The 13,451-nt window shown below is 43.0% G+C and overlaps 1 protein-coding gene across 1 annotated transcript; it reads right to left on the minus strand.

The window, feature by feature from the left end:
* Window positions 1-2,520: 2,520 nt before the first annotated feature.
* On the minus strand, window positions 2,521-10,333 carry PPP1R14D (protein phosphatase 1 regulatory inhibitor subunit 14D). Its single transcript, XM_008919797.4, has 5 exons — window positions 10,237-10,333; window positions 8,605-8,804; window positions 4,855-4,950; window positions 4,617-4,649; window positions 2,521-2,589 (listed from the first exon to the last, which is right to left on the minus strand). Exons 1-5 carry the CDS (start codon window positions 10,331-10,333, stop codon window positions 2,521-2,523), a joined length of 495 nt encoding a protein of 164 aa, XP_008918045.2.
* Window positions 10,334-13,451: the final 3,118 nt, after the last annotated feature.

Below are 13,451 nucleotides of genomic sequence, written 5' to 3' on the forward strand. Positions count from 1 at the left end.
TTGTGGTGTAGGGTGAGAATAGCCAACGTGTAAATAAAAGCAAGTATGAATTACTACTGTTTAAGAACTAAAAAAAAAACCAAGTTGCTCTAATTGCCTTGTGTTGCTTTTTCTTTTGCACCATTGAGCTGAGAAATCATCTGCCCCTGGCCACGTGTTACCTTCTTCCCGGTGAACACTGTGCTCATTTGAAGTTCTCTCATGTGGTGCTGGTGTCCTTATGGATTGGACCCAACTGCACATCATAGGGGCTGCAGCTTACTCCTTTCCTGCTACTTGCAGAGTAAGCACAAAGACAACTTCTGTCAAGCAGAGTTTTGAGAACTTCCTTTTTCCTTGGTTCTAACAATGTCTGCCTTAATACATAGACAAAAATTTTCTTTGCATTACTCCATATTGAGGAAATATAGAACAATGCCCAGGGGAGAGAAGAATATCTCTTTTGGGCTAGAGGAGAGGCGTGTCAGGTCTTTGTGCTGTTGCTGCTCAGCAGAGTAAAACAAAGCCTCTTGGTAGGGTGTGTAAGTAATCGGGACTCCTATGTACTACTGTATGTAACCAGTTACATCTCTAGTTTAGGACACTGCTCATGGCCTGTCTACCTAGATCTTCTACCTGAACTTCTGTTTGATCCCAATCTGTTTTTAACCATGCTCAGAGCTTTTTTGTCCGCGTGCTGCTCTCCTGTCTCAGTGACTCTCTTGAGTCTTAGCAGGTGTCAATCCATGATCAGTGCCAGATCTAAAACCGTTGCAGCTCTGGATTTAATTTTGTTGTTATTTTACTTACAAAGCTGAGATTTCAGAAGGGCAGGCATGTCCTATTAGTCCCTTTCTAGGTGAAAAATGGCCTGTTCCCAGGACTACCATAGATATATATTGGCCCTGATAAAGGAAGACCATTTCTCCAACCTAGTGGGTGAGGCTTAGAGCATCTTGGAGCAGCCTTAGTACAAGACATGATCTGCATGGCTTGCAAACTTCCAGGAGCCAGTCAGCTACAAGAACAGCATTGAAGGGAAGCAAGCCCTTACATCACAGTTGTTACTGCAGCTTGGATTTTGTCCTCTCAGAGGACAGGGCCCACAGCTTGTTCACTGACACCTGGAAAATAGGAGGGAAGCAAAAGGTAATAGTCATCACTCTGCTACTGATAAAGATGGAAAGACTAATGTATTTAAGGTATTACTGGTCCAGCCCAAGAATTCTTGTTTGTGTTTGTTAGCTGACCTGCATGTCCCTCCTGTTCCAGAGTTGGTCCCTTCTGTCCCTGTCTGACAAACAAACAAAACATGTACTCAAAAGCTGGCCTTAAATGTACTGGTACATAGAAGCCCCTCTGGATGTGACTCAGCAACTCTTGTGTTTTGAGTGGCAGGCATGAGTGGAGGGGCAGGCATAATGTCAGAGTGCTCTGCCTAAGCAATCGGCCTCCATTTGCTACCTTATTTCCTAGTCACATGTGTCAAATTACTGACCTGCTGAGAGGCTGGATGTAGTTTCCTCTGTACTTTTCCAGACAAACATTCGTTGTTGCCAAAAGAGTTTGTCCAGCAAGACAATGTGTCCTACTTCACTGCTCATTTGTGAGACCTACCTTGTCTGTAAAAGACTCACTCTGAGGTGCTCCCTGAAGGGAAATTGGGAGCAGACATTTTTTTACTTCAGTTTTTCTTTAGTACCTAAAGAGAGAACAAAAGCAAGCAATGCACGGCTGGTTTTCTCTGGTTTAATATACAAAATAAGTATTTTTACAACATCTTTTTAAATTATGAGATAAATCATTCCCAGACCTTGCTCCTTTAGAAGACACTTCTAAATCATTAAGTCTTATAGAAAAAAGACTTAGAAAAAAGGCTAAATCTTAGCCTTTTAGAAAAAAGAAAATCTCTTCCATTAGCCTTAGCAGCTGTTTCACAAACTTCCCCTTAAGAAGACCAGGTGCACTTGACCATTTTTCTTCCATCATACTGGATATTTTCTGTCCAACCTTCATAAATAACAGAGGCTTAATAAGACTTACAAAGTAGGTGTAATGCTGTAGAGTCAGGTACAGCGGTAACAGGCAGGAGATCGCAGCTGGGTCCCAGCCAGACTGAAATGGGGTGCAGCTTAACAGTGACTGATTTTCCATGTTGATGAATGAGTGATAACCAATGCCTTGTTTTCCTTGCAGCGGACAGAACAAAAGAAGTCTCGACGAGCTCCTGAGAATTGTATTCAGTGCTCCTTGGCCAGCATGGAAATTCCTAGAAGAAACTAAAGGAAGGACATCTTGTCCTGTTCCCCAGGCTAACATGCTCTTTAAGAATCAAGAAAATGTACACTCTAGCTGCCTGCTCTGTGTGTAGATCTGGAAGCAGTGGAGACTTCAAACCACTGGTACAAAGTTCACAAACTTGGTGATGTTTCTCAGTAATAAGTCCTAAACATATTCAGAAGTGCTGTTGCTGATCCTGGTTTTTGTAGAGAAGACACACGTTTCCTTGTGACCAAAGCTGGGTGTTCCATGTGAGCAAGGTCATTTCTTCTGAGGATTGGTGACTCTCCGGAGACCTTTCAATCGACTAAGCAATTCCGTAATGAAGTCCTGCAGTAAGAATTGGTTAAAGAAGGATGTCATATTAATTCCAGTGCTCACCAGCCCAAAAAGTATTATGGCACTTGCATCATTCCCACTTTTGCCTTTATGTTGAGCAGAAACCAGAATTTTGACATCTATTGAGCAAACCTATCTTTTAGCTTAGGAAAGGAGACCTTTTGATGGATCAAAAGGATCTTAAAAGCTCCTCTACTTCCCTTCCCTTGTTTCCCTCTGGAACAGCCATGTTTATTTTCTCCCTAGGAGCTAGCCTACCCCTCTTCATCCCAGATACTTGCTTTTTCTACCTTGAGATGACCTCGGGATGCTGTTGTCCTCTGTTAGGTTCCACTGCTTCCTGTTGCCACCATAACCTCCTGCCCACTTCTTCTGCCCTTCCAATCTAGGGCAAAGCAAGCTGTCCCTCTTGTTGAACCTGTAAAGCTCCATGTTGTGGATTGCAAACCATCTTGGAGCTGTGCCAGCTCTACAAGGAAGTGGCTGGCAGAGAAGAGGTGGAGCAAAACACTTGTAGGACTAATGATAACGTTGAGCAGGGGTTGAGGGGAGGCAGAGCAGATAGATGAGCAGTTAATGGTGATAAACCCTGAATACTTTGCTGACACAGCCAAGGACTATGAACTAAACTGGACCAACTGGTTATTCCAAGCAGAGGGCAATGTGCAAACTTTACTCTTTGCACGACAAGTAACATCACCATAAAGAAGTGTGCAGCCTTTCTTCACCCAAAGACATAGCTGCATGTCCTTGTAATTAGGCAAGGTCACTGGAAGTATTGCAGCTTATTAGCATTTGTGCTGTGTGGAAGCCCAGCTTCCTCACTTCAGTATCAGACGTTGCCACAACTTGCTCTGGAAGTAAATGCCTAGGATCATTCATTCCTTTTCAGTTAGTCCTTTCAGAGGAAACCACTTTGTTTCTTGTCTGCCCTCTGGAATTAGGTTGCTGAGATCTTTCAAGAGGATTCAAGATCACCAGGGTAAAAGTACATGGGTTTGCCAATGGGGTAGCAGTATCTGTATTCAGCAGGTACCCTGCTGCCCACAAGACACCTTCGTGGCTTATGAGTCAGTAGAGCAAACTCTTTTCAATTATCACTCAGGGAATGTGGGATTCTTGCCTCAGATCTGAAATTCACACACTCTGAAAACTATTTCTGTATTGCCAGCTTTGTTGAACCCCTGCTAGGAGACTATCTGTAATGATTGCTACAGCCCAGTTTAATTTCAGTGATAGTCATGCATTCATCTCATTTTCTGTATATTCATCACTGTACAGCTACATAGGCTCGACAAGATGTGGAGTCTGAGGAACGATGTCTGAGCACAATGTTCACATGCAATGCATGTGGCTGAAGCAGTGATGGGGGACCCCATTTTGCACAGGTATTCAATGCAGCAAAGGCAATTCCTCTGTGATGCATGCACTACACTGCAAAGTATTAGACTCCACTCCTCTGGACGTTGTGGCTGCTTGTGGGACTTTTTAACTCTCTAACTCAAGATCAATACTTGTAAAGTTCACATGGGGAAAAGAAACCCACACGTATAACTAACTTACATGGCACTTATCTGCCCAATCCAACATGCAGACCATCTTACATTCTTGTCATTCATAACCATAGAGTGGTTAAAGCTAAGAATGCATTTAGTTGGCAGTGTGCAATATTGTTATGTGAACTGTATTGCTATCTATGGCTTTTCTACACTGAGGACCAAATAGCAACTCAGCCTAGTCATTCCAAAATTCCAAAATGTGGAATGAATGAACTTTCTTTGGTTGTAAAGCATAATTCCTTATTTCCTCCAGTGCTCTGCCTTCAGCTCACCCATGTAGATTTACATGTAATTTTGTAACACAGCAGAATAAAGTGGCAAACACCTCCCATTAGGATTAAATGAATCTACAGTACAGTAATATCTTGGCTATTCAGCCAAGCAGCAACAAAGACACATTGTAGCAGCACAGTATAATATATAACTAACATACATACGTGTATATGGTGCTTCACTCACCTCTGTAGGGCTGGAGCACTCATGGAGGATTTCCTAAAAAAACAAGGAGTCATCATTTTAGTATTTATGAGTTGATCTAATCATCTCCTCTCTACAAAAAATGTGTATAATCTTACTACCTCTGACAAGTGAAAACACAGGGAAGCATCATACAACACTGGAAACACATATTCTCTACCCCCCCCACCACTACTCTAAGAAGTCCCTAATCTAAAGTCACCAAGTCTCTCTATCTGACCTGTAGTTTTAATTTCTGTTCTTCATTAGGGACCTCCAGGAGATCTTCAAGATCAATTTGTGGTTCAGGAGCTGCTGTCTCTGTTTCTTCCCTTAGCTAAAAAGAAAAAAACCCACCACAGTTAATAAACCTTCCAACATCTAAGAACTCTAGAGTCCATCTTTAAAGAACTGAGTAGCTGAGTTACAATAAAACTGTGCTGCAAAATTGAAGTCATGATATAAATCATCTCAAAATAAGAAGGTTCTTATAAAGAGGGTACAGATTCCAGCCCTTTTGCGTAGTCTGCTAGAACCACACCTCCTGATGTACACATTCTTCATCTTTTCCCACCACTGCACTGCTCAGGGATCATAATCCATCATGGAAAGACCCTTTCAAGACTATCCAACTGCAGTGCAATTTAAGACAGCCTGTGACACCCCTCATCTATGAAGAGTTCACCAAACAAATCCAGCAGGCTTAGTGTTTGAGAGGCACAAATAATACAGGAAGATTTTAGGCTTTTATGCTAATTACATTCACATACTTTGTATTTATACTAAGGCTTTTTGCAGCAATGGAGAGAAAAACAATTATGCTGTTGAAAGACCTAAGAGTATTTTGCCAGCTTTCTCTAACAGACATGAGTGGGACATAATAGTCTTCTTTAATGTAAGAGGGACCCCAAGTTTTGGTGACTGGAGTAATAATCTTGTGCTACATCGGGGTGTTAGTTGGAAACATTTGTAAAACTTGATCACGGACACATTAAAGCTTCAAAAGTCTCTACAAGTCTTTAAGGAAAGCAGGTTGTGGTTTTCCAGTGTATTTGCAAAATGAATCTTTCACAGCACAACACTAGTGATATTTTGACATAATAATCAGCAGAGTAAAGATACTGGGTAAACAGCACAGTACCTGATTGCGAACTAGCATTTACAGATGTATGTGTAAAACATTAAACATAAAGGCAATACTTACAGGATAAAAAGAAACTTTTTCTTAGCAGTGTCTGATATTTCTCTGTATGCCAGAGAGGAAGTAGAAAGCCTTTGTTTAACTGTGATATGCAGCTAACTTAACAATAAATAGTAAACCAGAGTTAAATATATTGCATTGTGACCCACACAGCATTTTTTTTAAAGTAATAGTTTCCATGTAACTGTTTAGAAAGCAGGTGTTGATCCAGTTCAACTTTGTCTCTGGCTGAGGGTGAGACAGGTTAGTAATTCCCTGTGGCTTTTTGGTCCTAGTGTGGATGCTGTTCTGGATTCCATGTGCAAGGAATCATTTTGAAAATCACCAAGTCTTAGTTTGGTTGCAAAAAAGCTTCATGATAGTAAACATCATAGCATTCATATTACTTGTATCAGGAGGTGATGTTTGAACTAACCTTGCTGGCATTTGAATGTCTAGAAGACACTGAGGAACTGCCAAGGGCAGGTGGAGCAAAGTAAGAGGTAACAGAAAATGGTAAATGTAATGGAAGTTGATGGACACAAGGAAGCTCAGAGTAGCAGGGTTAGCTAAATACTCTTGCCACAATGCACAGAGGAGAACAGGAGGACCTGCTGGACACCTGGGTGATTATAAGCAATTACTGTGACACATGTATGTATTTGAAAAGATCCTATGTAACCCCCCCCGTTGTATCCTATTAATAGTCCGACCTGGCACACCATCGTGTTATGTAGTTCCTGGTAGCAAATCTCTTAGGCCAGCCTGAATACATCAGGAAGTAGGGAAATCTGTTGTGCTGGAGAGGTGCTAGCAAAGGCAATCCACTGGCAATCTGTTTCTGTAAGGGCATGGCTGGGTTTCTCACTTGTGCCTGCTGGCATTTTGTAGTAGGGAAAAAAATGTCCCCTTTGGGCAGCTGCTCTGATGACAGTAAACAGATCTTAATTTTCAGAAGAGCAGAAGTGATAACGTAAGCTGACTTGTTTTTCTTACACCTTTACAAGTGTAAAGGTCTATCTCGCTAGACTTCAGCAAGTAAGAGTAGCACATAGGGAGCCCCATCTTGGGTCATGTGGCTGGTGCTACGAAGTGCTTCTCATCTGTCTCCAAAAAAGTCCCAAAAACTTAACTCTTTAAAACTGCAGTAATTCCCCATAGGGGGAATTTTCAGAGGAACCATTCATTTGCAGTAGAAGGAAGGACCTTTTCTCCATATTTGTTTTCTGCTGCCTGTTATTTGCCTATGGCATAAATTAAAACAGAAATGAACTATTTTTATCTCCCAACGTGGCTTGAGAATCTGGTACCTTCCCACAAATATCAAATGGGAAAATTCACACAGAAAATTATGACAATAATGACTACAATAGTAAAAAACAACAGCAACAACAATAATAAAGACAGCCCTGAGACAGTTCCTGAAGTTTGGCTCTTCAGCTATGGAGTTGACATCGTTCTATGGCTCTCAGGCTAAGAAAATCACCCTGGGCAGGCAAAAGTTTCTCTGTACCATCATGGCATATAACACAAAAACTACCTTTCCTGGGCTGTGCTAACACATCCACTTCCATTTTTGATTGCAATTTGAAAGTGCTGATGCTCGGAGTGGAAGACTCTAAGCAATCATCAACTCTTTTTTCCTTAAATGTGCTTAGCACTGTGCTGAGGTGCAAATACAGAAGACAGGACAGAAAGGCCTTGGCAGTTCATTTAGTCCATTCCCATCCAAGACATGAATAAGCTGTTTTACACAATTTACTCATCTATGTCTTCCACTGAAGATGTACTGGGCTCTGAGTCAAGAAAGCTTTGTTCTCTTACTGTACTGGCCATTGCCCTACAGAGTAAAGAAAAACTCTTAGTCAAGCTATTTAAATGGGTTTAAGGTCATGATGCACAGTGTAGGAAATCCTTTCACCTTTTCCTGTACCACACTCCAAAGGAATGGAAAAGCACTATCACTTACGAAAGCACCCAGCATAAGAGCTATCCATCTAAGCACAGTATATGCACAGAAATGATAGTACAAGGTTAAAATTTCAGTGTAAGCAGCCAGTGCTGGAACTTGACTTAAATGTCACCTACCCAATAAAAAACTGTCATCTACTCTGCAACAGCTGAAATAAAGACCCACACCATTCAGGTGCTGGACCTAGGCACTCCTGGATCTTTCTTAGTGGGACAACTCTCAGGTAGGGAGAAAGAATTTAAGGACTGTTCCTGTTGCAAAGGGAAGTTCAGGCAAGGAAGACGGCTCTGGGGATTTGTGAACAAGAAGGCATAAGATCTACACATTTGTGCATAGGATTTTTTTTCCCTTCTCCTTCTGTCAGTAGTGTGTCCAGACAGCACCTACAGATACAGCATTATCCGAAGTGTCTCTTTCAAACAGCAGGTAGAGCCTCACTGTTGTGTCAAAAAGGAACAGGGATACACTGATAACTCTAACCCAGCTAGCTTAAATACTGCTTGCAGCAAAGCCACTCACCACATGGAGTGCAGCAACAAGAAGCATCCTGGGTTTATACATCTCTCCAGGTTCTGCTACTCGTGCTGAGCAATAGCTACATCCCCTCAGTGGGTGCAATGCCAGGCAATTTAAAGCTGGTTGGATTGTATCAGTGCAAGCTTCTCTGCCTGCCGACACACCAGTCAGAGAGAGGACTGCAGCAGGTGGCAAGGAGATATCTACTGAAGAATGAAGATGAGAAACTATTTCCAGTGAGGCAGAGCAAGCAAACCTCTGTCCCAGCACACAGGTTCTCTAGACCCATTAACCTACCAAGCTGATTTGCCCCAGCTACTCACCCGGCATTGGTATAGCTCCTGCAGTTGGGCATTGATCCATTCCTCCAGGTCTAGCCAGCGCTGTAGGTCTTTGCGGTTATACTTTATGGTCAACTTGCCCAGTTTCCTGTGTGATGATTCCTCCCCAGGTTTCTCCGGTGTCTGGAAGGTTACCCGGGGCAGTGCACTGGGGTTGCTGGCCATGCTCACTGCTTCCTCCTCTGACAAGAGGAACTCACCTTCCTGTGGGCTCACTCACACCTTTCCTCAGTCTCCTTTAACCAAAGCCTCTCTGCAGCAAGTGTCTCTCAGTACAAACTACTCAAAGACGCCGAAGGTGGGATGCATTTGTGATCTCAGGAAGAAAGTTGGGGATGACTATAGGACTGAGTCAGCAGCCAGGCTCTGCAGGCAGAGTTACAGCTGCAGATTCTTGGGTTTCACCATTGGCTGTGCTGACAGAAGCAGGGAGGCAGACAGAGTTGTTGTAGTAACGTCTGTTGTTAAAAGAAGCCAAGTGAACCAGGGAATCGATGAACCAAGTTTGTTAATATTTAACGTAAGTCAGCTCCAAGAGGCGGAGAAGAAGGAGGTTTTAAATTACTGTTTTCCTACAGGCATAACTTACATGCATGTGCAATTCCAGAGGGCTGATCCATACATAATGCATTGAATCCTGCTGCAGTTCATACTCGACTCTGTAAACTACTTTGCCTGCAGCTACAGGGTTTAGCTCCCATTGAAATGGTGTATTTGGCATTTTCCAGCTAAAGCACTGGACCCATCACACACATAAGAAGTGGTCTGGAGTTAGGTGGCTACATCCACTATTTTACAATAGGTCAGGAAATGACACTGCAACCCAAACTTGGGCTCAACAGTTTCATTTTACGTTGTTCTACATTCTCTAAGTTTATTCCAGCTTTCTCAAAAATTTCTGTAGAAATCCCAGTGGCCTGAATTTGAAATCATCTGAGCAAGAGGCTTCTGGAATAAAAGAAAATATTTGTGCTCCTATTAGAAAAATAGTACAATGTGTACACATGATGACACTGCAGGGGAAAGCCTGATTCAGGATATAGCATCATCTCTTTCCCATAGAAAAGTATTATTCATGGTAAACAGGTTCACCTGCTGAAGTATCATAAACTGCTATCAGACTATATATTATCATTGCTTGGTTTACAGTTTCTTCCTAACTGGAATACAGGTTAAAGGTCTGCAGCATTATTGCCCTGTACCATTTAGAAGGATACATGTGAGCAGTACAGTTCAGAGGAACAGAAATCAGGCTGGCTGTGTTTACAGGGTGCCAGGGCACTGGGACACCTGTGGTCCCTCCAGATGCTCTCACACCTCTTTATTCATCTGTTCCCAGAGCTTTCCAGCAATCTGCCCAGGGAGCTGCCCCACTGAACAGAGAAACAGGCTGAGACCCTCCATCATGGAGCAGATTGAACATCTCCAGTCTCATGATTCATGTGGAAAAAGCAAATAAGCCTCTGCTGCTCCTGACAGCCAAGGTATTTCCAGTTTGGAGACCAAGAGCTAGATAAACCAAAGGAAAAACAACCAACCCTTCTCCCACTGATAGCTGCTGCCAGGCAGCATAGGGCAGTCTGCAAGGGGGCTGGTCTCCTTTGGAAGTCTTACCCAGTCCCTCTGCCACAGTTCTGTCCACAGAGGGATGGTGGTACTGCCAGCCAGCAACATCTCGTGCACAGGGTGATAGCAAAATGAGCAGGGCCATTACAGTCCTTCTTTTCATCCTTAATGTGAGCAAAAAATAAAAGCCTTTTCTGACGGGAAATTCCACAAAATGCTGATTCTGAAACTTGCTTTCACATCAGTGAAGAATAAAGTATTAAAGTATACCTGAAACTGATAATATCTCCTCTGCTTTTCAGACAGCCTAAAACTTCTGTTCAGAAGACAATTGTCAGCTATTTACTTTAAGCAGCTTTACTCATTTTTCCTCACTGCTTGACTATATCCTTCCTCTAATCTCACTCCTAAAACTGTCTTATTTAGACCAAAAAATCTGTGTTGTGAGAGGCTCAGAGCCTACTCAGTGAGTGCAGATTCTTCAGAGATTCTTAACTGTTTGAAACCTTGCAAAAGCCATTGAACATCTCATAATGCATTTACAACTATTGACATTTCAAAGGTTAATATGGCCCAACACAGGCAGATTTTCACAAGGTAACTTGTGAAACAAGGAGAAACACTGTCAGATGACAAGTTCCTGTCTCCAGTTAGAAGTGTTCTATTTTGGTGTTCAAGGACTGACATACTTGAAAGAGGAAAACATAGGAAAACAACCTATATTTCCAAGGAACTCCAGAGAGGCTGGCATTAACAGAAGAGAAAGAGGACGAGACTTACAAGGTGGGAATATAGAAATAAATATTTACTGATAAAGTAGACCTCCTCCAGTAGTAAACTATTTCAATCTATGATTAAAGCAAGAGAAATAAGCAAAAACAGTGCAAGATCAGTCCTTAAGTGTGTGGTAGAAGTTCCTGCAGGAACAGGACTGGGTGCCTCATTCAGAGTAAGGGATATTGTCCCCTTGAATGAGGCAGCATCTCCTATGGGTGCACCAGCCACCTGCCAGTGCTGGTAAGTGCCAGCTGCTACCGAACAAGAAGCAGCTGCATGACTCTCTTCACAGTGCAACACCCCATCCTGTCCTTTCCTCGCATCACAGCAGATTCACGTGGCCAAAGGGACAGAAAGACATGCACAGCGGAAGGATCTCGGAGATCTCAGGCATGGCTGGGAGATGTGATCTTATTTTCAACCTAGTTATCTTTCCCTATAGCCTAGGGCTATACAACCTTGCCCAAAACTTCTGGAGTGGACACACATAATTGGGCAACAAAGTCATCTAATCAGACAACCTGTTTTTTCACAAGAATTGCAGATACATAAGCTCCGGTGGACCTCCTGCTGCAGCTGCTTGTGATTGTGTCCTCTGCAAATCTGCATATCATTTATGTTGGTGAACAAACGGGGTTTAAATGTGGTCAACACATTTGAGTTGTTAGACTGAAACATTGTGTCTCAGTTTCCATGTGTGTGACCTAGGGTTGCTGTTCCTCCAGGCTTGCTCTAAGAGTGAGATGCCCCTGAAAGAAGCAGGAGGATTCAGTGCTGTGGAGTTGGACTTTTCCGACTGTCTGTGATGCCAGAGAGGCCTACCAAACCAAGCCAAGCATGTGCATCATAGTGCCAAGCAGCTGTGACACTGATCAAGGCAGCAGAGCATCAAAGGGCATGAGTCAGATCCAGTTACACTCCTCTGTTCTTAATAATCTCCATCCTGCACCTGTGACCTAAGCTGGTGCTTCTTTTTCTCTCTGAGCTGATGGCTGTGGTGTGTATTTAATAATTCAGCAGAGCCCCAGCTCATCTTTCCAGAGAACCAGGCTGGCCCCTTTCCCTTGAGTCCCAGCCTAGGGAGGAATGTTTCCCTTCAAGACAGCAGAAGCCACTCTCCACCTGCTTTAGAAAATAATCACTTTCACTGTGGTTACAAACATGATAGTTAACACAAATTAAACCAGTGAAGCCAGCAGAGGTGACTGTATCAATACTACAGTGACACCACAAGGTAAAGAGGTTCTGCAATTTCCTGTGAGCAGGAACAGGCACAGAAAAAAAAGTTGTGCAGATCAGAAAATGTAGCCAAGACTGGAGATTCAAAAAATCCAGAGTCCCAAGTAAGCATGACCAGTACACCCAGCATCTTGATATCCATCATCCACTTCCCTTATTTTTTGGTGTCTCCATGGGAGCATGGAAATCAAAAAGGCTGCACCATTGCCCCAGAGTTCTAACAAGGGAGAGTGTATCATCTCTCACCCTCAGCTTGTGGAGAATTCAGGAACACACAGGGATTTCCAGCTCAAACAGTCCTCACCTCTCACTTGAGAAGTACTACTACCTTCCCACCAATATGCAGAGAGGAGCCTATATATTCTTCAGTCAGATGTCGGTAATCAGACTTACTCCTTTCCGCCGACAGTCTCACCTTTCACAAGGCAATGAAAGGGCACTGAGGAGGAAGAATGACAAGTGACAGAGGAAAATATTTCCCAATTTAGTATTGGACTGATCGACCAAAAATTGCACCATTTGGCACTGCCTCAGGAGATAGACAGGTCTCAGCAATAACGAGGTCAGACAAGCTAGCCTGCCCACCTGCCCTGCCTCAGGCCTCCCTTACTGAAAGTCAAGTGAACCGTAAAGACTAATGGCTCAGCAGCAGCTGAGAAGGGTAAATGAGAAATAGTTTTACCTACTGCTTTGGAACACCACAGGGGGAGCAAACCCTAGACCCTCTCCTTATTCAGGAAAGTAATTGTCCTTATCTGTGTCCATCCTCAGACATCCTGTAGTGAAATAAGTAACCATCTCCACTGAGGAAGAAGCCCTCCCTTCCCCTTGAATACTTAGGTGAAGCTGACAACGTGAATTAGATGCCAAATGGATTATTTGGGGAATCTGTAAAAACCTACCTATATTGTTTTATTGCTCTCTCTCTTTCATTGTTTTGCTGTTTCCCTACAGAAAGAAGCCCACAGCACTGATAGCATGATCAGTGTTTTCATGTGGCACAGAGGTTTCGGGAAGTCTATGAAGGGTAAAGACAAGAAAAACACTGGCTGAATAGTTGAAGGGGATCTTCCTTGTTTTCCAGCCTGCTTTCAGCATTTCAGGCTTGCAGACAATGTACAGCTCTTGCACCAAGAAGTCAATGATGACCTGATCCCCTTGAAAGGATGCAGTTACATTTGCAGGGACTGTACTGCTCACACCTGCAGGGAAATCTCCATCTACAACCAGATGGGAGAGCAGACTTT

The sequence above is a fragment of the Manacus vitellinus genome, unplaced genomic scaffold (assembly GCF_001715985.3).
Source record: "Manacus vitellinus isolate BGI_N305 unplaced genomic scaffold, ASM171598v3 scaffold_6_pilon, whole genome shotgun sequence".
NCBI lineage: Eukaryota > Metazoa > Chordata > Aves > Passeriformes > Pipridae > Manacus > Manacus vitellinus.

What these genes read in the sequence shown, in the direction of transcription:
- PPP1R14D (XM_008919797.4), bottom strand. Translation starts at nt 10,333, where the DNA reads ATGGCCCTGCTCATTTTGCTATCACCCTGTGCACGAGATGTTGCTGGC. An exon ending in AGGAGCTATACCAATGCCGG is followed by an intron (nt 4,951 to 8,604) that starts GTGAGTAGCTGG and finishes TTTTCTTTTTAG; the next exon opens with CTAAGGGAAGAAACAGAGAC. An exon ending in AACAGAAATTAAAACTACAG is followed by an intron (nt 4,650 to 4,854) that starts GTCAGATAGAGA and finishes TTGTTTTTTTAG; the next exon opens with GAAATCCTCCATGAGTGCTC.